At 39.2% G+C, this 27,858-nt stretch overlaps 3 protein-coding genes across 17 annotated transcripts in view; 2 read left to right on the top strand and 1 right to left on the bottom strand.

Annotated features, from left to right (window-relative positions):
- GARNL3 (GTPase activating Rap/RanGAP domain like 3) overlaps nt 1-9,901 on the top strand; it is a 59,067-nt gene extending 49,166 nt beyond the window's left edge. For all 6 annotated transcript variants that reach the window (XM_087753397.1, XM_087753396.1, XM_087753398.1 and 3 more), the window contains 4 exons: nt 361-496; nt 1,613-1,822; nt 2,136-2,247; nt 2,999-9,901. In XM_087753397.1, coding sequence (XP_087609523.1) covers nt 361-496; nt 1,613-1,822; nt 2,136-2,247; nt 2,999-3,155 — 615 coding nt within the window. In that variant the 3' untranslated portion in view covers nt 3,156-9,901. The remainder of the gene's footprint in view (nt 1-360; nt 497-1,612; nt 1,823-2,135; nt 2,248-2,998) is intronic.
- Nucleotides 9,902-10,579: 678 nt separating this feature from the next.
- SLC2A8 (solute carrier family 2 member 8) lies at nt 10,580-17,703 on the bottom strand. Of its 5 annotated transcripts, none has more exons than XM_087753407.1 (10): nt 17,466-17,700; nt 17,102-17,261; nt 16,150-16,356; nt 14,863-14,962; nt 14,508-14,719; nt 13,617-13,760; nt 12,946-13,054; nt 12,022-12,195; nt 11,270-11,388; nt 10,580-11,099 (listed from the first exon to the last, which is right to left on the bottom strand). In XM_087753407.1, exons 1-10 carry the CDS (start codon nt 17,522-17,524, stop codon nt 10,962-10,964), a joined length of 1,422 nt encoding a protein of 473 aa, XP_087609533.1. In that variant the 5' UTR covers nt 17,525-17,700; the 3' UTR covers nt 10,580-10,961. The 5 variants fall into 5 exon arrangements, with proteins under 5 accessions (XP_087609533.1, XP_087609532.1, XP_087609537.1 ...); XM_087753406.1 differs by having other exon boundaries at nt 11,243-11,388; nt 17,466-17,699; XM_087753411.1 differs by having other exon boundaries at nt 11,243-11,388; nt 17,102-17,163; nt 17,466-17,695.
- Nucleotides 17,704-17,738: 35 nt separating this feature from the next.
- On the top strand, nt 17,739-27,813 carry FBXW2 (F-box and WD repeat domain containing 2). 6 transcript variants are annotated; one of them, XM_087753414.1, is made up of 8 exons: nt 17,747-18,077; nt 18,360-18,452; nt 19,626-20,135; nt 22,317-22,511; nt 23,291-23,424; nt 24,055-24,141; nt 24,770-24,939; nt 26,331-27,813. In XM_087753414.1, the coding sequence occupies exons 3-8, from the start codon at nt 19,646-19,648 to the stop codon at nt 26,617-26,619; spliced, it is 1,365 nt and encodes a 454-aa protein (XP_087609540.1). In that variant the 5' UTR covers nt 17,747-18,077; nt 18,360-18,452; nt 19,626-19,645; the 3' UTR covers nt 26,620-27,813. The 6 variants fall into 6 exon arrangements, with proteins under 6 accessions (XP_087609542.1, XP_087609543.1, XP_087609540.1 ...); XM_087753415.1 differs by having other exon boundaries at nt 18,058-18,180; XM_087753416.1 differs by lacking the exon at nt 18,360-18,452 and having other exon boundaries at nt 17,739-18,077; nt 22,317-22,358.
- The last annotated feature ends 45 nt before the right edge of the window (nt 27,814-27,858 follow it).

The raw sequence follows: 27,858 nt of genomic DNA, 5'->3' as shown, positions 1-27,858 counted from the left end.
AGCCAAAACCCAAACAAACCAGAACTGAAACGTGCTAATTGATCTGTGGTAACTGTTCATCTGTGTGCTCTTAGTTTATATCAAGTACAAACAGAATCAGAATTGATCTTGCTGTCCTTTATTGCTCAAGGTAATACAGATCTGAGATATTTGACTATTTATGGGGCAAATGCTATCCTCAACATCACAGGTGTTCCCTCCACTTACAGTGGGATAACCTTTCCACAACCAAATCTAGTTCACTTAGCAGCAATACAGCAACAGTGGCAATAGAACATAGTGGACAAACATTTGAGCTCTTACTTAGAAGATGGTTAAGAAAGTCTCACTGTACTAATGATGAGTTATTTGTTATTTCAGTCAGATATTTATTTTAAAGCTACTGCTGCAGTAAGTGGATCATCCGACAGCAGCTCTAAGGAAATGAGTTCAAGGAGTTCTCCTGAAACACCAACAGCTTATGAAATGCCAGAGTGTCCTCTTTCTTCTCTAGAAGGTAACATTGTTTCCAGGCAGTTTGAATAACCATCTCTGATCCTTCAACAGCTATCACATCTCAGTGCAGCTGATCTCTGGTAAGATGAAATTGATCAAGTAAAAGATTTTGAGTTCCTCGCTGAGAGCCTGGAAGATAGAGATTTTCTGTTTATCCACAGATCTGAAGCACTTGGCTGAACTTTTGCCATAGTATCTCTTCTGAATGCACGGTAGCACTCTTTTGAAGAAATCATTTCTGTAGGGGGGGAGAAATTAAGCTTCAGTAGCTTGATGAATCTTTGGCAATATGGCCAAGACTAATAATGCAAAAAGAGGTATAAAATGGTGGGAAAACTTGAGATTTCACATACGCCATTCATTTCATTTAAGAAAAGCTAGACTACCACTGGATGGTTAAAGCTCTTTTGTGAACCAAAAGTAAGAAGAAGGTCTAGCCTCGAGTTTGCATACTCAATTTACTGTAACATGATCTGCGAACAGTCAGTCAGTCTATAGGGGAACAACAATGGAGAAACAAGGGAACATCAACTAGATAATGCAAGATGTATGTATATCTTCCTCACTTAAATCTGCTGCTGCACTGTTGGCAGAAGGGGAAAGGAGAAAGGAATCACAATTTCAGTTTTTAAAAGGCAGTGCTATTTGATGGTAAGTTGGTGGGGTTTTTTTTTCTGAGAATTAGGAAAACACGTGGTATTTTATGTCACCTAAGAAGAGGAGCGATAATTTAAACCACTTGGGATCCAGGCTCCAACATACTTGCAACATATTAAAATACATGGGGAATATCGCACAGAGTGCAGCGTCATGGTGTAATAGTCAGAATACCAGCCTCAGGACATGTAAATTTACTTCCTGGTTCCACTGCTGATTCATCATATCGCCAAGAGTCTAACTTCGTTTTCTCTCTAAGTCAAATTGCAAGTCTACACAATGAGGTTGTATTTCTTCCTTCTCCTAGCCTATTGATATTGAAAGATCTCTGAGGCAAGAAAGATCTTTGTTATTTGGGTTAAAAAGCACCCAGCATGAGTATAACTTCTCTGTATAACTTTTCGTTTGGAGCTGATTCTATTCTGAAAGTATAAGATTCTTTTTTCCTTCTGTGTTTCAGATTTAGTTCCATGCAAAAACCTGTACAAAATTCCTCTCAGTAATCTGGTTGGGCGAAGCATTGAACGACCTCTGAAGTCACCTTTGGCTCCCAAGGTCATCAGTACTACAACATCCAGTGGCATTGCCTCTCTTGCAGTTACTCACTCACTATCCTTATCTCGTATGGAAATTAAAGAAATTGCAAGCAGAACACGTAAAGAATTGCTGGGTAAATTCTCCTCATTCTTCAGTGTACATACCAATTGCCGAGGATATAATTTCTAATCTTTGGACCATCACAGTCAGATTTGTAACATGCAACCAGTATTCATAAATAAGTAGTATAAACAAACAAATGAAACTGTGAGAAAACATTATTTGCAAATAGTCTAGCCAGCTTCTGATCACATTTGAGGTGACCATATTCTAAGCCAGGTAGAAACTATTTAGTTAATAATGGAAACCAGCGACAGATACCTTAACATTTTCATGAATGCTTTATTTTCTTTTGAGAGTATTAAGTCTTTTATTCCTTTATTGAGGCCTCTTGGATGAGCCTATACCCAAGACAGAAAGTGCACAGAAGCAAAAAAAGATTCCTCGAAGACAGTCAGACCCCAAGCAGGGAGCAGTAAGATCGACTAGTAGTGACAGGTAAATGCACTGGTTTTAGAAAAGAACCTAAGTTAGACTGTAAATGTTTTCAGAATTGATTGTTTTTCAGTCTGTTCATGCTTATCTCAGTTGGCGTGGGGCTGACTCAGACCTTTGTATACCAATGTGAATTTCATGCTAATGTGTTTGTTAGAGTATCTGAATACTGTAAGTACTGAAACAATTATACTTTTTGCTAAAGACATGTTAATGAGCAAAGCAAGACTATAAATGGGATTTTGTGGAGACCTGCTGCAGTTGAGCCTGTCATTAGGATTTGGACTACTAGATCTGCACTGTGCAGACTCGCTTGCTGTTTTCTTCGTATGCTCTTGTGTTGCTATTTCCAGAATAAATTTTATGAAGAAACACCATAGCATTTGTCTGTTTGGCTCTGCTTACCTGACCCCACTGCCATTCTCTTGTTTTCACTGTTTTCGTAACCTATGTTTGTGTAGAGTAGTGGCAGAATTCAGCCAAGATACAGTAGACTAAGATTAACAAAACAAACAAAAAATCCGCTGCAATATAAAACCATATTTCATTTATTTCACTATTTGATAGTTATTTGGGCAGGGGGCTTCATTAACATTGCTTTTTGATGATTTTCAGTAGAGTAAAACAGAGAGAAACCAGTTTTAATGGTCTGTGTCTGTCTTTAGGATAACTTGATTGAATCTAGAAGTAGCCATTGATCCTGCTTGCCCTGATCTCTGTATTTTTTTAGTAACTTTTCTCTTCTTCTTTGCAGGATAATCTCAAGCTCTTCTGAAAGATATTCTGAAGGACGTCATCTTTCCACTAGTTCAGATCCTGATACTTTAGCAAACAGGGAGGAGAGCTCACCATCTAGCTATCCATTTCAGCTGATTTCTTTATATGATGAAGACATCATTGACTTGAAGTGAAGATAGTCTTAAAACCTTTCTTCCTTACTTCACATTTTCTTACAACTCTGTGAGCTCTATGGGAATGTCACAAACACTGCTTCTAGTGGTAAAATGTGGCTGGAAGTATTGGTGATTAATCTTCATAGAACCCATGTTGTTCTAGCTAGTTCAGCCTGATTTGGTGATGCTTATATCTTTTGACATAGGTATGTTTTCTTTTCTCAGTTAGTGAACGATTACTTTTTGTGGCATTCTAACAGAGTAGGTAATCAATGAGAGATTTAGGCTGAAACTGAAGTAAATAAAAAGTATTACTTGTTCTGAGTTTCTTATAATTTGAAGTACCTGAATGACATTCAGCTAAGTTAATCGCTCTTATTCCTATCATGAGTTGTTTTACAACAGTGTATGTCATGTGGGAAGAGGAATTTTATAACATAAATCACTCCTCTTGGTTTTTCAGTCTTTAAAAAACAAACAAAACAAAACAACAAAAAAAAAGGCTTGCAGGCAAGGTCTTTCCAAACAGTGCAGTCTATCCTTGAAATGATGCAGCAGTGGTATGCTCACTGAAGAATCAAGGATGTTCTATAAAGGTCAGGTAAGATATGAAGATGCTGCTTTCTTTGCTCTGGCCTGTCCATGCACATTTTTTTAGAGAAACTTGAAAACTGTTTTGGCATTAAGAATCCTTGAGCAGAGAGACTTTTTATAGAAAACACAAACTTTCAAAATATTCCTTAAGAATTGCAAGCTCAAAAAAAAAAAAAAAAAAAAAAAAAACAACCCACAACCAAAAAAACCACAACACCCAAACCTAACTGTATTTCTCCATCTACTGGAAAACTGTTATTGTAGTCCACCTACAGATTTTCCCATTACAGGGAGAAGACCCAACCCCCTCATTTTCTTTCTGACGACACAAAGATTCCTGTGCAGGCATCAGCATTAGCTGTTGTCTGCTCCTGCAGCAACAGTATAAGTCATTATTCCAGATACTCATATTTTTTCTAACTGGATCCAGACTGAAATTTCACTGCTAAGAAGCTAGTTTTCTGTGATGAAATAGTCATCTTAGATCTTTCGTTATGTTGAAGGACAGGGTTTCATGTTTAAAGCTTGATTATTTTTTAACCCTTTCCTCTATGCCAAAAATCAATTTTAAACAGTATTTTGAAAGGGTTTTGTTTTGTTTGGGTTTTGTTGTTGTTGTTTTTCATGAAAGCGTGATGCTTCCAGGCTTTTTATATATGAAGATTTTAGCTTTATTAGCAAGTATGTCTTGTTCTATATGTAGAAATACTTCTGTATCCTTAATTTTATTTCATAATACCATTCATGTGTCATGATTTCACTTTCTGTCCAAGCATGACCATCTGGAGATGTGTGCCTTTTGCTTCAGTCTGTCTGAGTGTAAAACTGTTTTTGCAAAGGATTTTTTGCCCAGTTTATTGTATATAATAGCTTAATTGCTCCACCTAAGAAAATATGCAAGCCCTTATCTGAAAGGATCATTTCTTACTCTCAACTGGAGTGGCTGATCAAGGAAAGAAGCAATTATTTTCAACAGTAATTAATCTAGGAGCAGAAGCAGTATTAACCAGTGGCTAGTATTATTTTAGTATTTTTGCACCCATAGATGCGTGGGGTGAACCTTAATAAGCATCTAAAAGGAAGTGCCAGCTCAAAGTCTTTGCAAGAGCTTGTAATTCTTTTTGAGAATGTTGTTTCCAGAGATTGTGTTAATTTACCCTGTCCTATTTATCTGGGCAGCTAAGGTTTAAAAAAAAAAAAAAAATCAATGTGAAAGTATCACATGGTGCTTATTCTCCTGGAAGTTGTAAACACTTCTGTGGACTTAACTAAATCCACTTTAGGGAGCACTGCTTGCACTTAAATATTTTTAGAAAGCAAAAGCACCACCTTTTTCCATAAGCGGATTTCTCAATTTAGTATTTAATTTCTGTTATGTCGGTGTTCATTTGAAGACTGTAACAGTGTGTTGCCAAACTGGGGCTTTACTTAAAATGGAATTTTAGCTGGAAACTTTGCTTTGCACTGTTAGAATATCAGATTTTAAATATATTGCAGATGTTCACCTGTGCTATTCTAGCATGATTTAATGTGACTAAACAATAGTTTGATAGCAGTTGAAGCAATATATGGAGATTTTAAAACTTGTTTTGAAGAACCTGAACAAACATATTTAGGTGTCCTGAAAGACAAGCCTTAGAGATGGAGCACTAGGGAGATCAAGAATAAGGAAAACTTGACCACTGGCTATGATGGTAGTCAGGATGCATATGGATGTGGCATTTGCATCATAACCAAGACATGATTATAGAAAGAGGGGCCATAAAGCAAGAGTTACCTTCTTTAACCAGAACCACAGCAGTGGCTATAAAGTATTGCCGTAAAGAGAGAGAGTGTGTGTGAGAACCTTCGAAGGTCTGCCTGTAATCACAGCATTGATGACACCTAGCAAATACTAACAAACAGCAGAATAACTGTAAGGAGTACGGATTAAATTTGATTGCTTAAGCTAGACAAAAACAGCTCAGAGTAGCTTCATGGTACTTATCTGGAACACGATGTTGGTATAGTTTGAAGAGGGAAGCCCAGCAACTGCCTCCCCCACCCAACCCCTGAATTTTATGCTATAGCTTGACTTAATGGGTCAGGTGCAAGCTGTTATGCAGGTCACAATGGGAACTACCAGATCTACAGACTATTACTTATATAGGACAGGAACAATCTGAACCCTGGAAAAAAATTACCTGTCTTCATTCCTAATGTATGCAGTAAGTGCCATAACAAGGCTGCCACTCTCGAGTTTTTGCTTCTGTAATTAATTGGCATGTCTTGCAGGGATGTAGGGATAATATTAGACCTAGCAAAAAAGTTAGGAGGGATCAGGCAACATTTGTTTGTTTTATAGGACACCTAGAGATGGTAGCTGAGGCTTTAGGGTCATGTATATGTAGTTTACTACCTACTTACTGTACGAGAGCAGCCCAGAGTATAGGTAGAAGGCAGAGAACATGGTAATAATGTTCCAATTTTGTTTGACACAAGCCACAAGAACCAAATTCTGTGAAGATCTTTATCATGTTTATTGTATCAAAAGACAAAATATCACTGTCATGGTTTAACCCCAGCCAGCAACTATGTACCACACGGCTGCTCACTCACTCCCCCACCTGGTGGGATGGGAGAGAGAATCTGAAGAGTAGAAGTGATAAAACTCGTGTGAGTTGAGATAGACAGTTTAATAGCTAAAGCAAAAGCCGCACACGCAAGCAAAACAAAACAAGGCATTCATTCACTATCCATCGTCAGGCAGGTGTTCAGCTATCTCCAGGAAAGCAGGGCTCCATCAGGCGTAACAGTTACTTGGGAAGACAAACATCATCACTCTGAATGTCTCCCCTTTCCTTCTTCTTCCCCCAGCTTTATATACTGAGCATGATGTCATGTGGTATGGAATAGCCCTTTGGCCAGTCTGCGTCAGCTGTCCTGGCTGTGTTCCTTCCCAGCTTCTTGTGCACCTGGCAGGGCATGGGAAGCTGAAAAGTCCTTGACTAATGTAAACTCAGCAACAACTGAAACATCAGTGTGTGCTCAACATTATTCTCCTACTAAATCCAAAACACAGCACTATACCAGCTACTAAGAAGAAAATCAACTCTATCCCAGCCGAAACCAGGACAATCACACAATAATGTGAAATTGCTGGCACAACTGGACAAATATCCACTGTACAAGGATGTAGTTTCTGTGGGCTCTTAACAGTCTTATCAGACTGCCATGACTTACATGCCTCTCAGTATGATGAGTTGGCATCCTCTGAACTAGCTTCTAGCCCTTGTTTCTCTCAAAATATTGTCTTAGGTCCATACTATTCAACCTGCTAATTAAAATCAAAACAGAAGTCAACCAGTGCTATTGATACGTAAGCTCTTGTGCATTATTTATAAAGGGCAAGGTTTTTATACACCTGTGCAACCTCTCCTACTTCAGACAGGTGTCAGATGACAGGGCTTGTTGGAAGGCTACTAGGATGGAGACAGCTATATTCTCATTCACTCCAGCCTTAGAGCCATGTTGTTTCCCTTCTGCTTTTCCAGCATGTGCATGCATCTACTCATTAAAACTTAGAAAGCAGTCCTGAGCACAAATTGTAGCCATGTCCACCCTAAGCACAACCATTCCTACTTTCACATCTTGGGTTAAAGCTGCCTTTAGCCTGCATTCCTGGTGTGGCTGTCCATCTCATGGATGAGAGAAAAGATGATCTTTGAATCTACAGCTATGTAAGATGTGTGGCGTTCTAATAGAGAAGAATAGTGAAAAGTCTTCCTACAGAAGGATGGAAGAAATTCTTTCCGTGAAGGCAGAATTGTTACCAAGTGGAACACTTGCTATCAAGCTAAGCTCAACTGAAGGCCCATTCTTGACTCTGCAAGAAATGTTTTCTGTCCCAACATGCTGGATTTGTTGAAGTGGGGCTCTTAACCCCTTCTGGTATTGTCATCACTTCAGCACTGTGCCTTAGTCTGACTAAATTATAGGAATGTCATTTACTTAGGGGCAAGCACTAGACTGTACAGGTAGTTAATTCAGAATGTACTCTGCCTCCTCGCCAGCATAGGTAATGACACATAGAATCATAGAATAGTTGAGAAGGGACCACTGCAGCTCACCTAGTCCAGTACCCACACCCCTCCATTCAGAACAGCATCAGTGTCACGTTGGTCAGTGCCACGTTGTTGCATTTTGAGTCTGTTCAAAATGGGGATGCAACATTTTTGAGCTACTCATCATCTTTGTCCTGCATTTGCATTACAGTCAGGATTACAGGATTCAAGAGCCCCGAGACACACGAGCTAAGTTAATTCTTTCACACATACACACAATATGCAGCTCTTAAGGCTAAGGCTTTGATGAGTCCTTCCCAAAGTCTATACAGTTTGGGCTTTAGGAACTGTTGCAGACTAATCATTTTTGTCCAGCTCTTTCTTCTAGTGGCAATGCAGTACACATAAATTTTATAAAGGAACAAAACACTTCTAAGGAGAGATAAAGACCCACATGCAATTTGAAAGAGCTAGGCGCTATTCATGGTAGCGAGAGATCTGGACTCTAGGTTGAATAGATGTATGGTTACTTTCAGGTTCCTAGTTTGCAACGAACAAATAGAACCTGTTCTGATTACAGTCCTTTCCTGGTTTGGGGCTGGGGTGGGTTTTTTTTGTTTGGTTGGTTGGTTTGCTTGGTTTGGTTTCTTGGGATTTTTTGTTGGTTGTTTTTTTGCGATGCATAACGTACAGGATGCAAGTGGCACCCAGAATGAATAGCAGGCTTGCTGTCTGCCTTCATGTGACTGTTTCTATACATGTGCAAGCATTTGTAATTGCTTGGTAGATTAAAATTAAAATACAGGGGTTTTTTTGTTTGGGTCTTTTTTTTTTTTTTGTCTTTTAGTACCAGGCCAGTCAACTGAATAAATATTTAAACAGTTCTTAATAGGGCAGGGGACAGGTAGCACTCACATGAAGTGTAATGCTATTACATAACCAGTTATACATGGTCAAGGTTGCTGCTCCTGACATTTACTTTCTGCTGTTCTACTTATATTTGCCACTATGGATTCAAGCTCATGCATGTTTTCCTAAAAGTGTGGATCTGTAACTTGTGCTTGCAGATGCAGCAGCTTTCCCAGAGCTGTTGGCCTAGTTCGCATTTGAGATATAGAATCCTTTGGGTTTTAATTTGTTTTTTAATATATATATACACACATATGTATGTGTATATATATATGTGTATAGATTTGTAATCTCTACCACAAGTTTTAAGGGATTAAAAGTCCTAAGCATATACAGGAATCTAAAATAACGTGATCTTACAGGGAAGGGGGACGGGGGGATGGGGGGGGGCAGAATCCCATCTGCAAGTGATAACGTATTTCAGAATCATTTTTGTTGACTTCTGTGTATGAAAATGAGTACCACACTATTGTCATTATTAACAACTTGATATCATGGTTCATATGCATAGTGCTTGCTAATTCTGTTAAAGCAGTATTTTCTTAGATAGGCTCAGCCTAATTTTGTGGAGGAATAAATTATACCCTGAGAACCTCATATTAACAATACAGGAAAGGTCATATGACAGTATGCAGCAAACATCTGTACTTGCATGCAGGTTAGAAAGTATTTTTACTCTTACTAGTTGAGCACAGCAACTTCACCAGCCTGTATACTGCCTAGCTGCTTTGCTTTGTTGCTGACCTGCAACTAACTCCTGTTTGCTACTGGAAATCATGCTATTAGCACATGATTTGGAGAGAACATTTAAGAGATCATTTTCTGCATATTTGTTTATAGCTCTATTAGGTATTTATCCAGTTGAACGGAAAATACTATGTCTCTAAAGGTTTATGCAAAAAGTGTTATCGACCTGGAATGTCAGTTTTAACTAAGTCTTTGAATGTTAGCAGACTGCTTTGTAACTTAGTAACTGCATATTGTTAAGACTGTTGCTACATTTGTGATGAAAAACTTTATCTACCACTTGTCTTAAATGGCAATGTATTACCATTGTTTTTAATGTCATGTGATAGCGTGTATGGTTCATGTTTTAGATGTGACATCCAAATAGAAACAGTCCTGTCACAGCTGGAACTGTTTTAAGTGCCATTTATCACCTTTGTGAAGGAGTAAGAGATGATTTATTCCTTCATATGTAATAAACCATAAATTTGACTTCACTTCTTTCTTTCATACATGCAGAACTAACGGCTTTTCCAAATTTGGTTCATCAGACAAGAAATTAAAAAGACAGGAGGTAGTACACTATTGCAGACAGCTCTGGATTACTGTTTCCATTTGAGCTCTCTAGAAATTTTGTTTCAGAGATGTCATTCATTTAAGTGCTATAGCATACTTGTAAGATTGGTGTTTGTGTCTTAAGCGTTACCCATCTTTGACAAGAACTATAATCCAACATTGGTTTGTGCTTCCAGGCATCTTTTAGACTTTCAGAGACCTGCTCCAGTTGGAGATCTTTACCCCTTAAATTTACACAACAAAAGATAGTTTTTCTCCTTTTCTGGCTAAGAGTGTATTCTCACTGTCTCGAAGACCTTGTAATTCCTTTTGAAAGAGCAGTGCTCTTTCCTGAATTCTAAAATACATCATCCTAAGAGCTGCAACCCATCTTGTGCTTTAAATGCATTCCTAGCCAACTTGACAGCAATAGGAAAAAATAACGCCAGCTTAACACTAACACCCATAAAAGCCAAGCATTCATATTCAAGCAGACTTATTCCATGGCCAGGCATCCCAGAAATAGTAGCAGCAACACAAAGGTGAAGTACTGCATTAGCCAGGCTACATCATTCATTTCTTCACTGTAACATGTGCCATAAGGGAAAGGTAAAGTGGAGCAAGGAAATTTAATGTATTTATTTACAAAATTAGAGCTTAATTTACATCTTAGAAAAAAGACACTGGCCAATACATTTAACATTCTTACTTGGCCATTACAATCAGTCTGCACCAGGTGAAAAAAACACAGGAACTGAAGAAAAAGAATATGTCCAAGACCCACACAAGGGAGATTTACTACAGGGAGTATGCAGATCCCTATAGACTTTTTTTTTTTTAATTAAAAAAAAAAAAAATCAGATTTTACAAAATTCATTAAAATGATCTGATACCAAGTTTAGTAACTGAGATGTCTGCCATGTGATGCAGTTAGTTTCAACCATACCACTATAATTCATGATGTGAAGGTTTCATATCAATATAAAAAGCCTTAGGCTTAGGATCTTCTGAAGTAGGCCTCTATTTGTTCCAGGGTCTGTCCTTTTGTTTCAGGAACATAAAAGGCTGTAAAAGTTACACTGAGGCAGCAGAAGGCAGAGAAGAGCCAGAACGTGCCATAGGATGTTAAGAAACCCTGAGGGGAAACAACAGAAAACACAGTATTACAACTACAGTTCCATATTGCCAGAAAAGACTGTGGCTCAAGGCTCTAGCAGGAGCATCTTTAATAAATTTCCCTATGAAAAGAAAATACAGGTTGTAATTTACAATGCTTACTATAAAATCATGAAATTCTTTGGTTACCAAGAAGGCCATAATCCAGTTTGTTAACACACAAGCACCACTCGATATGCCTCTAGCTTTAAGTGGGAAGATTTCAGATATCACCAGCCATGGAATAGGACCCCAGCCAAGGGCAAAACCTGCAATTACAAACAGAAGAGAATAAATGCAAGTACGTATTAAAGGGAAGACTGAATGATGCCCCAGTTAGTCAAGTAAGGGAGATGCAATTTTCACTCTGGATTCTTGGATGATTCCAGTAAAACAGTACCTCTACCAGAAGGAAAGAGAATAAGTTATTTTAGGGCAGCATGATAAATGCTAGTGCATTTTACATCAAATTAATTACAAGAATATTCTCAACAAGCAGAATTTCTTGCCACGAACTCTCTGAACTGGTAAGCTTAAAAACTGACCTCGTTTCTAACTGCTGCTGCTTTGTACCATCACAGAATTCAGTATGGCTCAGACACTAACAAAGACTGTTTTTTCCATTAATGACTGTAAAGCAGTCTAACCTGAGCAATTACTACTTTCTATTAGCACAAGGAGGTATAAATTCATTTTTCAGGGAATTGGCTTAACTAAGCTGCTAGCTCTATCACCAGGGTTGTGAACACGCAGCCCAACTTTGCGTTATACACTGAAAAGGTCTGTCAAAGACATAACTCATTTCCATTCATCAATGATGTGATAAAATGGAACAAAATCGTCACATTCATCAAAAAGTCCGAGTTCTGTGTAATGGCTACTCAGAAGTCTGTTCCACTTACCAGCCACAAAGAGCCCTAGGCTCACTACTGCAAGCCAGGATATGCTGCTTTCTGTTCCTGGGGATGCTGAATTTAGAGTGAACCATACATCAGGATTTGGTGAGTTGTTTTGATTTGGAAGGACCATTTTAAAGTAAAGCCCAAATAATGCAGTACTGAGAGCCATGATTATCCCTGAAAAGTAAGCAATAACCAAGTTGTCACTGATTGCCACTTGGGTATTCTTCTGAGAGACAGAACATAGTTGGTCAGCCAAATATAAGATATGCTGGCCCTCACAGAAGTGTTTCCTAAACAATACTGTTCTTGGAAATAAACACTGGCCTTGACCGGAGTGTAAGATGCTAGACAAGCATTCTAAACACTAGCTTGTGTTTAGACTATAGTCTTGACAGCAGTCATTACTATTGAGTATGCAGCACAACAAGCGTATCAAACAGAATTAGTTTTCTTTAGCACATTTACTTGTAAATTTAAAATTTTTAACTGTAGTCTTGTATAACTAAACAACACAATGTGCCATGAAAGTAGCAGCAGCCACGAAGAAATTACTTTGAAATAGCCACTTGTTGACAACTTGGGTATGAGAATGTATCATGACAGTGACTCTTATTAAGCAGAAAAATTATCACAGTAGTAAGAACTGTCTCAGTGACATAGCTATTTCAAAATCAAAATGGCCTGGTAAAAAGACAAAAAGATAGCCATATGTAGTTTCAAGGGGTTCCACCTACAACGTGTATATACAACACAATAGTTTCCCCTTATGAGTTTAAGTCTATAGTTATAGCAAATTATAAATATAAAGCAAAACACTTAAAAATACATAAATTGCAATACTTAATTCTGCCAACAGTTAAGACACTTTTTGGTACTATATATAGTAATTTTTCTTACTGAACAAAATTCAATAACATGTTTTACCAGATATGTAAAGCAGCACTTTTCGTCCAGTTTTATCTATGATAAGTGCAGCCACAGCAGTGAAACATACTTGTATGGAACCCACAACAACAGAAGCCATTCTGCTGTCCTGAAATAAAGAGGTAAGGAGAATTTGCTTTTTTAGCCTGAGAAGAGGATCATTTATCAAGCATTACAAATGCATTTGTTTCTTGAATCTGAAAGAATACAAACTATGCCACAGAAATTAATGGTGGGGGGAGACAAGGCGGGGGGAGAGATCACCAATTAACACAACATACTGGTCTCTTAATAAACTTTAAAATAAGTCACAACTTCTTCCTATAGTTTCACTTTCTCTGAAGCACAGCATCTGCAACTCTACTAAAAAAAATTTATATAGGAAGATGACTATAATAGAAATTTCTATCAATATCAAACTTTCAGACCAGCAAAACATAACATACTTCCCCCCCCCAAAAAACAGAACATTCAGGTATGCCAGTGTAACACAGTCAAGAGGGTATCTAGAATCCAAACCAAAAAAGCCCACTGAAACTCAAACCCTGTTATTTATGACACAGGCAGGATCACTATCAACTCGGTTTGTTACGTGGTTTAGACTTACTATAGCACTGACTAAGCTGAAACTATTACAGACATTTGTCAGTTTGGAAACACACCCCAATTACCTTGAAGTTTGCATCTTCAAAGATAGTTTCTGCATAAAACATAACTGCATTAATGCCTGTTACTTGCTGGAAGAACATTAGAGCCACACCAATAAGAACTGGCCTGTAGATTGAGGGGTTCTTAAATTCAGAGAAATTCAGTCCCTGTTAAAAAGATTAAGCAATGATTTGGTGAAAAATTTCATCTTTTAAATCAAAGAACATCAACAACAACAACAACAACAACAAAACCTCTTCAGAACATTTCAATCTGTTCAAACTCAGTAAGTTTCCCACCCTCCCTTTAGCAAACCTAAGTGCCTCAGCAGTAAAAATGTTTACATTTGAAGTATCTGAGAACTCCAGAAATGCATTTTTCCCCTTTTCTCAGGTTCTAGAGACAGAAATTGACAGTACTTTGTAGAGAAAGTTAACATGAATGAATCCATAGTTTGCAGAAACCAAACTTCAATGACTAGACCTGCCTATTTAAGCACACATCTTACAGGAGGCTAAATGCTGCTTTTAGAGATGCAAGAGAAAATGCATTCATACAACACAAACAATAGGAAATTAGTGTTAGGGGTATTGAACAATTCTACAAAGTTGCTAAATAAAGCAAAAAACTAGATATCTGTCATATAATTAACAAGATCTCGAGCCCGACTGCTACTCATGTACACTGATGGCAGCCAGTGGTGATAGCAGTTGCAGCTGAAAGGCAGAGAAAAGAGATTCAAAGAATCTCACTAGCTTCTTGAGTATCAGTTGTATAAGGGAAGAGGTTTGGGCCACCCTTTGTAGAAAAGGGTATTAACTAAGCTTTGGTAAAACCCTTTTAATTACTCTATAGGCTTTCAGATGTCATCTCCATACAAAAAGTTTTTTAAGAGTAAATCAAATTCTCATCACCTCTTCCTGAACACTAGCTTCAATCTGCCTACATTCCCATTCATGGTCCACATATGGTCCCCGCAGAAAGCACAACGAAGCTATGGCTTCCAAGCGTTTGTTCTGATTCAGCAGAAATCTTGGTGTTTCAGGCATGAAGGACATGAACAATAGCATTATGCAGGATGGAAAAGAACACAACACTGCCAGCCAGCGCCATTTTAGTGTTATTCCTGGGTAACAAAAAGGAAAGAAAGAGGACTATGAACATCAATTAGTTGTACAAAAAATTAACATTTACTTTCAATTCTTTGGTGTAGTTGTTTCATTACATGTACTAATTCTTTTTTGTAACCTAGAGCACTAAGCCCAATACCTGCAACGTAGGCTCCCAGTATGCCAGTCACCACCATCAACTGAACACAAGAGCCAAGCATACCACGCACTTTAGGATGAGATACTTCAGATATATACACCTAAAACATGGGAAGAAAACATCTAATAATTACTTCTATCCAATTTTGGATCAAGTTCTTACTTTTTCTGGAAGGAAATAAGTAATCCTTTTTTCAAGAATAATTTAGAGCTACAAAAACTTGGTATTACGCATGACACTCTCCTCCGTCATCAGTGCAGTCACACAGATCTTTTACTGTTGGCTGTGGGTTAAGGCCCTTACATACGGGAACTTAGAGCTCAGCTCCATGAAATAAAGAGAAAGCAGTCATTTGTAAAGCAGACAGAATTCCTGCAAAGACATCAACACAACAGACTAAGCAACCAAGCTTCCAACAAGAGAAAGTTGCACAAAATTATCATTTAGACCCTACCACCCTGAATCCTTTTCAGATTTTATTTTCATAACCATCTACATTGATAAAGAATGAGCGTTTATTCCATACTTCATTAAGAGTACTTCTTACAATTTGATTTTTAGTTTGCATCTCACTTCAAAAGCTAGAAATGCTGGAACCACCAGGAAAGAAACAAACTTGAATTCTAGATGGTTTATTTCACACTACTACCTATTCAGCTAGATGCAAAAGGCCAAATAATACCAGAGAAGACAGACAACAACAGAATGAATTATCTGCATTTCCCTACTGCACATATATTCCTGAACGCATGGGAAAAGTTAATATTCAGAAGATAACAGTTAAATGGAATCAGAAGGCACTATTTGGCATTACTCCAGGATGAGCGAGCAGCCACAGCTTATTTGCAAAACCAAGATGTTTGGTGAAATATAACACTATTAGAAGCAGCTGTTAATGTGGCGGGGAACGCCCCCTCCCCCCCAATGTTATATATGAGGAATTTGAAGAGATAAATATTACTATAGTAGAACATAAACAGAAGCAATCAAATAAAGGACTAATAACCTGAAAGATCACATCACTGTATCAGGAATGCATAGTACAGAAGTGCCACCAGAAGAAACAAAATTTGTTTTATTTATATTTTATTCATGATTAAAACCAAGCAAAATATGATTCTATAAAAATCAGTTTCTTCTAAATCCACAGACTGCCTTGGCTACAGTTATTCAGTTACTTCACCTGAGCCACCTATAATGCTGCTATGGAAAAAGAAACAAAAAACCCACAAACAAACAAAAAAGCAACCACACATGCACACACACCCAGAAAAACATCTTACTTACCGGAACAACAAGTGAAGTAATTCCACTAGCTAAGCCTGTCAGCATTCGTCCAAAATAAAGCATCCAAACATTCTGAGCAGATATAATAACTATATATCCAAAAACATATGGTACTGAGCACAGCATTAGACTCAGCTTTCTCCCAACTTTATCCACAAGATAGCCTCCTAGTATTCCTCCGGCAGCAGCTCCTAATGTTACTAATGACTTCAAAAAAACAAGTAAAAAAAAAAAGTATTATACATATATAAAAATAAATATAAAAATAAATAACAGACAGCAATTTCTTTTAAAATCCTGAAAAGTAAATAGCAGCCTTTAAAAAAATGTGCAAGAGTATGCACGTGTTTTGAAAATCAAAATAAGCATTAACTTCTTAATCAAAACAGTCAAGAAGCACTACTCACCACAATTGAACAGCCAGTAATTTTCATATTACATACAAAGCTCTTTCAATGAAGAAAAAAAAAAACAGCAGTAACTGTTTCTTAATCTGTCTACAAAGCTGTCCATTCACAAACAGGCCTTTCAAACTGTTTTAAAGGCCTGAAGATTGTGTTATCTTGACTAACCTGAAGTCCAGCCTGTATCCAAAAAGTAAATATTCCCCATGTTGATGGATTGCACCAACTTACTTAGAAGTTTATTTTCTGTGATCCCTTAACAAGTTCAGTTGAGAAACATAACAATGGTTAGAAGACATTTTAGCACCAAAAATAAGTTCGCATAATAGGGGCATTTATTAATATATGCTGAGTGTTATCAGAGCCTAACAGCACTGTTGCTCAGGGAAAATTTCCATCACTGAGTTTAGAAAAAAAAAATAGATTTCATTATTAAGATATGCATTTACTCTCATTCTTAAGAGGAGTAAGACCCCATCATATAAGCAGCATCTTGACCTACGCTTTCAAGTGAAATCACATAACGGTAATGCATCATACGGACTTACCCCAAACCACGAGGCTTGATTGCTGTCCAATCTTAATTCAGGATCGTTGATATTCCTCAACTCTGGAATAACAGGTGAGCTATAGCCTAGCACGAAGCCAAAGCTAAGCGGTCCCAGGACAGCAGCGAACGTGGCCAGGTACAGCTTCTTATTCTGCACTCTGAGGCAGAAGAGGCCGACAAAGATCACGCCGCCCCCACCTCCGGCCCCTTACCAGGGCCGGTAATGCTCGGGGGGGCCTGCCAGAGGCTCGACCCCGAGCTCGCCTCGGCCGCCCCCCCGCTATCGGCCGCGGCCGAGCTCCAGGGCAGTCAGCGCTGTCCCTGAGCCCGCCAGAGCGACAGGTCGCGGCGCCCGCGCTCACCTCAGGTAAGAGTCCGAAGCGGGGTAACCCAGCAGATAGCGAGACTCCTCTGCAGCCATGCCCCGCCTGCGGGGAGCGCCTCAGCGCGGGCAGCCCCAGCCACTGCTCCACAGGCAGCCGCTACGGGCCGCGGCCTCCGTCAAGGCTGTGCGGGCAGCGGCGGCGGGCCGCGCTGAGGCCAGGCCAGGCTGGGCCCTCAGCCGCAGCGCCTGCCGCAGCGCTCTGACTCCAGTCCGGACGGAAACGGCTAGCTTGTGGCAGCGGGGGAGCGATGACGTCTAGGGGGTGCGCCGGAAGCTGCCTGACTACGGAGAGCGGCTGCTTCTGGGGAGCACCTTCCCTCCGGGTGCCGGCCGGTTCGCCCGGCGCGGGAAGGGCAGGGCGAGCCCCGCGCCGCGGCCCCTGCGCCGGGCGTCGCTGAGGGTCCCGTCCGAGGGCGACCTCCTGCTGCGGGTGCCCTCAGGCTGTGGTGCGGGCCGCGGAAGTGCTGGAAGCCTGTCCTGTAGGAGCGATGGCCGCAGGGAAGCCCCAGCCCATGCCGGACTCTGGGGGGCCGCGCGAGCCGTGGCGGCTGCCTGCCGAAGGACGCTTCGCGCCTGGCCGCTACCTGAGGTGAGCGCCGCGGCCCACGGGACTCGGGCGAGCGGCGCCGGCAGCTGTCGGCAGCGGCGGCGCTGAAAGTCTCCGGTCCTCGCCGTGCTTTTTGCGTGCGGAGGTATATGGGAGCGGGCGGGGGGAGCGGATCGGGCTTGCTGGGTAACACCTAGGAAAGAACCTCGTGCATGTAGCACTGAGCACCGGTTTCGAGGCCTCACAGCAGCCCTTGATTTCAGTATTATATTCATGTATTAAATACAACAAACGCGTTAAGGCTCACCTATTTTTTATTCATAGGGACCCTGTTAGAAATTTTTGTTTCTTTTAAAGAGAACACATGCCTGTTAGAACAGCAAATATATCCTCTGCCATATGTGCTGAGGAAAGCTGGTAAGTGCTGTCAGCAGTAAAAGTTACTGTATGAACTTGTGACTTGATAGGAGCAGCTGTTTCTGTGCATTTGACACCCTGTACTTTATTGTGTTTTTATCAACAATTGCATGCCATGTGCAGCCTTTATAGTGAAGACTATACTTTTCTGTACTACTATGCCATGTTAAGAGGTGTACTCTAAGATCTTATTCTATGAAGGTAAAATGTCTGTATAGAAATAAACACGTTATTGACTCCCACTCAGATTCCTCAATTCTTTGGATTTGGGAGCTTCCATGAATTAAATTCAGCCAGTTGTCTAATGAATGGAATTAGATCTTCCAGAGAAAATAAATAATTATGGCTTTTTAACTGTTTGCCCGATGTTTACCTTGTTAATCACTTGTCTGAGCTTATTGGAGGAACTTGAGATGCTGCAGGATCGTATAAATGCATACAGATCACATAATTCAGGAGGCAATTCAATTTCACAGTTAATTGTTTTCATTGGAAATAAACTGAGAAAATAGAAAAAAAAAAACAGGAATTGAAAAAAAAAAAGTGTTTAGGTCAAAGCAGTGCAAACATGTCAAAACTGATACTAGACTAGCACAATTGACAGTCCTTACACGAGTCAAATAGAAAGAAGGCTAACATATCCTTCAACAGAATTTTTCAGACATCTCTCTGTATCTTCCTTAAAAAAACCTATAGTTACCTGCTTCGTGTTTAAAAATAGTTCAGAACAAAGGTGTGAGTAAGTTCTGTCAGTAACTAGCTTATCACTCTGCTTATATGCTTTGGTTTCTTCCCTTCATCAGTACAATCCATGAGTAAACTGTAAGACAGTGTTTATTTGCTATAATAGGTTTAAAACTTAAACTAACCCTTAGCTTATTGGATTCAGAATTTGAAAGCCTTAACCTAGAACAAGAAAGATGCTAACATTCATAATGAATGCTAACATTCACTAGTTCCATACGGTTCACTTCTAAGTCTGATGCAGGACAAGTGATAGTTAAAAGTGCATGAAAATCCTTAGTCCTAACCTAAAGAATATTTTAAAATGTATTTGGTCACTTCGGTCTATGTGTTAACATGCCATTTCAAATACTGATGTACCAGTAATAAAGATGTGATGCTTACCTTGTTTTCTGAATGGAACTAATACAGTATTTTGATGTATCACAGGTAACTTTTTCCATAACCTTATGGAGAAAAAGGACTTTGAAGCATGGCTTGATAACATTTCTATTACATTTCTTTCTCTGACGGACTTGCAGAAAAATGAAACTCTGGATCACCTGATTAGCTTGAGTGGAGCAGTCCAGCTCAGGCACCTCTCCAATAATCTAGAGATTCTCCTCAAGAGGGACTTCCTCAAACTTCTTCCATTGGAACTTAGTTTTTATCTGTTAAAATGGCTTGATCCTCAGACCTTACTCACATGTTGCCTCGTCTCTAAGCAGTGGAATAAGGTTATAAGTGCCTGTACAGAGGTGTGGCAGACAGCATGTAAGAATTTGGGTTGGCAAATAGATGACTCTGTTCAGGATCCTCTACATTGGAAGAAGGTTTACCTAAAGGCTATTTTAAGGATGAAGCAACTGAAGGACCACGAAGCCTTTGAGACATCCTCTTTAATTGGACACAGTGCCAGAGTATATGCACTTTACTATAAAGATGGACTTCTGTGTACAGGTATGAAGGACAGAAAACTTGGAGTCTTACAATTCTTTCCCCTCCTCTGCCCCCTGCCCCCAATATGATTAACAGCAGTTTGCTTTTCCTTTTACCAGACAGATTATTTTCATACCGCTAATGCAGTTTAAGATGATTCAAAATTACTTCTTTTTTTTCAATTTCTGAAACACCTGGCACACTAATGAACTCATTAGTCACTTTAATAGGAAAACAAGGAGACCAATTTCTTTGTCAGTTAAAAAACCCAGTAACAGCAGGTATCATGCTTCAGATTAGTAAGCCCATTTGAGAAGTACAGATATGTTCCAGTTAAACGGACCTTGTCTGGGCTGTGTGATCACTGCAGTCTCCCAAGGTGTGGCAGGAAAAGTCTGTCGTCTTCCTTGAAACAAGACCATTTTTCTGATACAGTCTGTAAGTACTCTCAGTTCTCAACATGAACTAGATTTAACCTTGCTACTAGTCTGACTTGCACATTGTCATGATAATTTCAGCTTCCTCCCTGAAGACTGCAGACTTCAAGTTTTTAGTTTGAACTTAAAAATACAGCCAGAACAAATATGAAACCTTAAGTATGAAAGAATAGTAACAAAGTTACAATGAACTGCTGTCAGAGCATATTCCAAGGATTTCCCCATCACTTGAGATGACAATGCTATAGAATAAGTTGGGAATACTGGCTAAGTATTCCCACATTTGTTGGTATGTTAAGATGGTTACCAGAAACCAACAACTAGACTCTATCCAGTCTTTCACTTCCCTGCTCAGCAGGGAACATGAATACACAGGAAGCAGCATTGTCAAAACTTTCTGAGAAGTGGCACACTTTTGTGATGGAACCACCAGGAGAAAGAACAGATGTAAGGGTCGGGGGTTTTATTCTGCTCTCCAAAGCCAGCAGGCTGGAATTCCGAGTTAAAACAAACAAACAAACAAACAAACAAAAAAACCCCCAAAAAAACCAAAACAAAACCAACAACTTTGGGGAGAGAAAGGAAACTGGCAGGTGATGGGGCCTGGTATTCATCCGCTGTCTTTCGAGATTTGGTGGATTCCTTTCCTACCTGAAACAAACTAAAGCTTGCAGTATAGTCAGTGGCTCTGCAAACCTGAGTGTGATGTATCATGTAAAACTTCCATGCATCTGTTTCAGTAGACACTGTCAGTCAGAGGCAGTGCTGGAATCTATGGAAGATGCTGAAAGGGTATGAGGAAACTGGAAGGCCAGACATCTAGTAGCTTAACTAACATGAAAACAAGAGGCTTTGCTGTAGTGCTGAGACTTAAAACTAGGGCTTATTCCCCATTCAAGCAGCTTGAAAGTACTATTTAATGAGAAAAAGCTCAACAAGGGGAAATGCAAAGCTCTACACCTGAGGAGGAACAACTCCATGGCACCAGTGTATGCTGGATGCCACCCAGCTGGAAAGCAGCTTGGCAGAAAAGGACCTGGGGGTCCTGGTGAACATGAGCCACCAATGTGCCCTTGCTGCAAAGAAAGCTAACAGTATCCTGGGCTGCTGTAGGAGGAGTGTTGCCAGTAGGTTAAGGAGGTGCTTTCCCCTCCACTCAGCACTGGTGAGGCCACACCTGGGGTACTGTGTCCAGTGCTGGGCTCCTCAGTACAAGAGAGACATGGACATGCTGGAGAGTCCAATGAAGGGCCATGATGATGAAGGGACTGGAGCATCTCTCATATGAAGAAAGGCTGAGAGAGCTGGGACTTTTTATCCTGAAGAAGAGAGGGCTCAGGGAGGACCTTATCGATGTACATAAATATCTGAAGTGAGGGTCCAAAGAAGATGGAGCCAGGCTCTTTTCAGTGGTGCCCAGTGGCAGGACAAGAGGCAGTGGACACAAACTGAAGCACAGGAGGTTCCCTCTAAAACACTTTTTTACTGTGGGAGCGATTGAGCGCAGGTTGCCCAGGGAGATTGTCGAGCATCCATCCTTAGACATACTCAAAAGCTCTCTGGTTGTGGTCCTGGGCAACCGGCTGTAGGTGGCCCTGCTCAAGTAGGGGGGCTGGAAGAGTTGACCTCCAGAGGTCCCTTCCAACCATGACCATTCTGTGATTCCATGACAATACTATATTTAAGACAAACATGGAAGATGAGTATAGGACTGGAAATATAATTTACTCTTTGCTTCCAATTACCCTGTTCTTTTATATTCTAGGATCAGATGACTTGTCTGCAAAACTGTGGGATGTAAGCACAGGTCAGTGCATATATGGTATCCAGACACACACTTGTGCTGCAGTGAAGTTTGATGAACAAAAGCTTGTAACAGGATCTTTTGATAACACAGTAGCCTGTTGGGAATGGAGCTCTGGGGCAAAGACACAGCATTTTAGAGGACATACTGGTGCAGGTATGCTGAACTTTTCCATTTGTAATTTCACCAGTCAAGTAACATACATCATCATCAAACAAATTATAATTTAAGTTAGCTCTTTGCGTGATAGCTTATTTTTTTTAGGCTCTATCCCAAGTCACCTTGGAGGGGGGTGGGGAGTGGCCAGAACAGATCTAGATTTGTCTGCCCTTGAATAATGCCAAAGCTTAGCCGTGTAGTGTTTTGCAGTTGCATGGAAATAATGCCATGGTTATTCAGTACTTTTGAGTCTACCAAAAAGATGCAAACCCTAGGTAGCAGGGAGCACATGGCAATAGCAGTTCTTTATATCCTCAGACTGGAGATGGGCTTACAGCAAAGAGCACAATAGGACCTGGGAATCTGTATTTGCATTTCCCTCATAATTAACTTCTCTGTCCTCTACTGCAAAGTATCCTCAACTCAGCTGTAGGTCTGTTCCCCTGTGAGTAATGAGATGTATCAAATGTACTAATCCTGCTGGAATTGACTTACTAAAACTCTTAAAATAGGAACTAGCTTAACTTATGCTTGCCATAATCAAATCATAAAGGAACCACTGATGTACATGCTCTTAATTTGGACAAAAATCAGTAATTTTGCAATGTAAGCTTAGGAATCCAGAGCAACAATTCATGTATACAGTTCAAGAACAACAGTGAAAGCTGCAGTAGCATATGAATTTAGACGCAATATGATCTAGTTAGTGTCTCACTTACAGAAAAACGCATGCATAGAGACTGGTATTCCTCATTTAGTACCCTCTTTGCTTGTAGTTTTTAGTGTGGATTACAACGATGAACTTGATATTCTGGTCAGTGGCTCTGCAGACTTCACTGTGAAAGTATGGGCCTTATCAACAGGAACGTGCCTGAATACCCTTACTGGACACACAGAATGGGTCACTAAGGTGGGAATATTGATTTTGAATTAATCTTGCAAAACACTTACTTGCAATAAGTTTGTAACATGTTCTAAGTTTCTATTTCGTACTCCTAACCCTGCACCTAGGTGTAGAATCTGAAGACCACCAGGAAAGACTGCAAATAACATTTTGGCAGAAAAAAATATGTAAGGAAACTATAATTAAACCTTTCAGACCACTGAAGATATTTCTATTCCAGAGCAGCTGGAATAATATTAGGAATCAGTGTTTGATTCAAAGACTGAATAAAAACAATGGTTCTGAAAGAAAGCTACTTTAAAAATTATGTAGAAAAACTAATGATATTGATAACCAAAATCTGAGCATGAAAAGCATTCTGAAGTCAAGAAACAGTATTCTTCTTCTGAGTATTTCAGAACTTGGAAGGTAGGGGGGTAATTCTAGAGGTGAAGTATCTCCGCTTATTAATACAGTAAGTTGTCACTAGTAGGAACAAGAAAAGTGTAAACTGTAGTTTCCCTTCAGTTACAACAAGTATTTGTATTGCCTTTATACAAGAGTACAGTATGCAGATTGTCAATGAAGTGAAAAATGCAAATTAAAGTTTGGTTATTTAACAGCATCAACATAAATCCTTACATCCCTCAATTACAGGTAGTTTTGCAGAAGTGCAAAGTCAAATCTCTTATGCATAGTCCTGGGGATTATATTCTTCTAAGTGCAGACAAGTATGAAATCAAGGTACGTACCATATATCATACATCTATCATTTTGGTACCCAGGGAAATAAAATGCTTGAGTGCTTCACTGAAGTTTACAAATAATATAAGACTTTATTTTCTCACATATTCCCTGCTTGTAAAGTTGCGTACAAGACATGCAGCTCTTTGGAAGCTAACTTTTCAATGCTTTCCTTCATGTTTAGATTTAAATGATAGCTCTACATGAATGGTAATGCAAAAAATAAGTGCTTTCGGTGCATGCCTAATGTGCTAGCTTGACAGTGAAGCACTTAACTGCAAGTACTGTTGGGGACTTTTGGGTTGGAGAATGCTGTAAATAGTTTGTGGCTATGGAACTGCTTCATACCTGAAACATTGTTATAGTTCTGTCCAATTTGGATGGTTGATTTTTTTTGCCATTCTTTAAAGCACCCATTTTCACTGGGATTTTTTAGGCTAGAAACAATGCATGCTGCAACAATACTGTAAGACAAGTCGCTTACAGAATTGATGTTCCTACCTAAAGGAGATAAATATTTCTGAAAAAACATGCACACATACCCAGTGCTTAAAGGGAGGCTTGCTCTATTTGTGTAATGGTTTATAATGTGAATGTTTCATTGTCTTAAAATGTGTTTTAATTGTAGATTTGGCCTATTGGAAGGGAAATAAACTGTAAGTGCTTAAAAACATTGTCTGTTTCTGAAGATCGCAGCATCTCCCTACAGCCCAGACTACATTTTGATGGTAAATATATAGTGTGCAGTTCAGCACTAGGATTATACCAGTGGGACTTTGCCAGCTATGATATTCTCAGGTAAATCTTTCAGTTTAAGACTTAGTCTTCTTTAAATAAGTAAGAAGTAGAACATACTAGTTTTAATAACTTACTTTAGATGTAGGCCAAAAGAATCTTGATAAAAATTCTGTAAACATCTTACTTTACACATATTGCCAGATTTAATTCTAGTTTATCATCTGTTAATACAAATCATTTGATTGCTGTTTTGGTTTCTGGCCACAGGCTAGTCCTCTTTCATATTTTCATGCCATAAGCTGAAGAGTTTCAATGTAGACTTAAATCAGATTGCAGTGCTGTAGTTGTGAATGTGAAACTGTAGTGACTGGAAGTTAATGTTGCCACGGAGACTGCTCTATACAGAACCAGGCGGCCATTTCTGGGGGTCCTTTGATGAGACAAGAAATCAAAAAGACTATTTTTCCTTATAGCACTACTGATCTGTCGTTCTCAATAACACTGTGGAATGACAGTGAAATCTCTCCATCTGTAGTAAGGGATCAAACAGGATCGCATTCTGTTTCCATAAAAAGAATAAGGCTGTATCTGTTAGAAATGGTGACATCAAGGATTGTAACTTATTAAAGAAAAAATTGCATTTTAGAACTGTTAGCAGACTCTTAATTGAAATGGCCTGAATATTTGTAGAGTATCTACCATAGGAAGATGTACTCCAAAAGAAGTGCTTCTTACCAGTAAGAATAACTGAGTAATTTCACCTCTTAGTTTACCCTCTCATCTTCCTGATCAAATGCTCAGTCAGTTGTGGAAAACTTAATCGCTTCAATTTCTGTTCCAAGTTTTATTTATTAAGGCAAAAATATCCTAAAGGTGTAGGGGAACTGACAAATACTTTTATTTCTCCCTAAGATGAAAATGCTTAACTTACGCTAAACATCAGTAAAACAGCATTCTGTTAAGGACCAATCTTGAATGATTCATCTTATCTTCTTATCACAAGAAGGCATTTCTGTGTTTTATTTCCAGCTTTTAAGAGAGTGGTCAAAAGAATAATAAGAGCTTTTAACTCTTAATTTAAAGGTATTGAGGCATGAAATCCCTATGAAAATTTACTGTAAAACACAAGTACATTTGCTCTCTTGTGTGTATCTGGAAACAAGACTTTTTTTTCCTTGTGCTCTGCAGAATCCCTTTCAAACTCTAACCTTTACTTATGTTCAGAAGGGTCTGTCCTGAATGCACAAAGCCAGACCTGAAACCACAGGCCTGACTGAAGCTAAGTGTTCAGTTGCTTAATTTGCAAAATTTGCATCCAGTTCTTTCTAAATCCTTTCAGAATGATGAGTTTAGAGACTTATTTTCTATAGACACATAAGGATTTGTTTTAGTAATGCAGGTTCATGACTACATTGTGACAGAGTTTCTAACAATGTTGTCTTGTCTTCTAGGGTTATCAAACCGCCTGACTTCTCAAATGTGTCCTTGCTGGGCTTTGGAGAGATATTTGCTCTACTGTTTGATAACAGATACCTATATATAATGGACTTGAGGACAGAAAAACTGATAAGCCGCTGGCCTCTACCAGAGTATAGAAAGTCAAAGAGAGGTTCAAGCTTTTTGGCTGGTGAAATGTCTTGGTTAAACGGACTAAATGGCCAAAATGATATGGGCTTGGTGTTTGCCACCAGTATGCCAGACCATAGTATCCATTTGGTGTTATGGAAAGAACATGGCTGAAAAGCTCACATATGCAGAATCTTCAGGAATATATGGACTATCAGCAGTGTGTCCATAAAATAAGACTTTGCATGAACCAAAGTTGCACACCTAATGGTATCATCCTGCAATGCACAATCACTTACTTTTATTTGGGCATTTGGGAATGGGTTGTTCTGGACATAATGCAATACAGCATGCTAACAGTATTCACCACAGAATTTTGTCTGTACTCATGTTTAAGCATACCTGTTTGGGCTCTGAAGCATAGCTTGTAACATTTAAACCATTCAAATTCACCATCAAGTCTGAAATGAAGTAGTGCTTGACCTGACTTGTGACCTATTTTTTGTTGTTGAAACAGCTACTGTTTTAGAACCATATGCTTTTGTACACGTACCAGCAAATACTGGTTACAGTGCATGGCTTCTTAACTCAAATGAGACAACAGCAAACCCTTTCTCTCTCCAGTACCATTCTCTTCAAAATGTTTTTTCCTTATGATAGCTTTAAATAGTTAGCCTTTGAAATAGAAGAATCAAATGAGTCCTTTAACTAGGATCAGATGCTAACAATAATAATTTAAGTTCGGGAACATGTCAATATGAACTCTCCTCAGCGAGAATAAGCCAACTTTTCATCTATCTGATAAAGCTTGCCATCGCAATTAACCTTAGAGCACCTCTGACAGTATCTATCATATTTGCTGATGGTAACTCAGAATAGCTTCATCAGTATTTTATAGTCCATATTTCCTATAGTTTGTGTGAGAACGTAACTTAGTTCACAGGTAGGTAGAAATATAATGAGTGGGAAGATGATGTTCAATCTCTACAGCAAGAGTCACGCTCTTACATTAAATGATGTCTAGCAGCCACTCACTTTTTCCAAAAGTTGCAGTTAATATAATCATGCACTTAAAGTAGTTGCTACATCTAGATTTGGAAAGCAGGGGCAAATAACAGTAAGAATGCTACATCTCTGGGGGGGAAAAAAAAAAAAAGTCTGAAGAAAAGCATAGGAGTAGAAAAAGTTTTGATCATCATAGGACACCTAATGTACACGAATTAACTATTGAGTAGCAAATACCTATCCACATACTTTTGTGGTATTTGACATGTACTTAAAAGCTGTATCTGTGACATCACATGCTTTAGAAATGCTTTACGTTGGTTCCCCCTCCTCCCTTACAATAAAATCTCCCCTTAATGTCTACTTTTTTTTTTTTTTTTTTACACAACTTGAAAACATGAGTTTTCA

Source organism: Nipponia nippon, unplaced genomic scaffold (assembly GCF_047370975.1).
Source record: "Nipponia nippon isolate SJK-2023a ecotype South Korea unplaced genomic scaffold, ASM4737097v1 scaffold_16, whole genome shotgun sequence".
Classification (NCBI taxonomy): domain Eukaryota; kingdom Metazoa; phylum Chordata; class Aves; order Pelecaniformes; family Threskiornithidae; genus Nipponia; species Nipponia nippon.
Note: the sequence above shows the minus strand (reverse complement) of the source record. Positions and strands in the feature narration are given on the sequence as shown.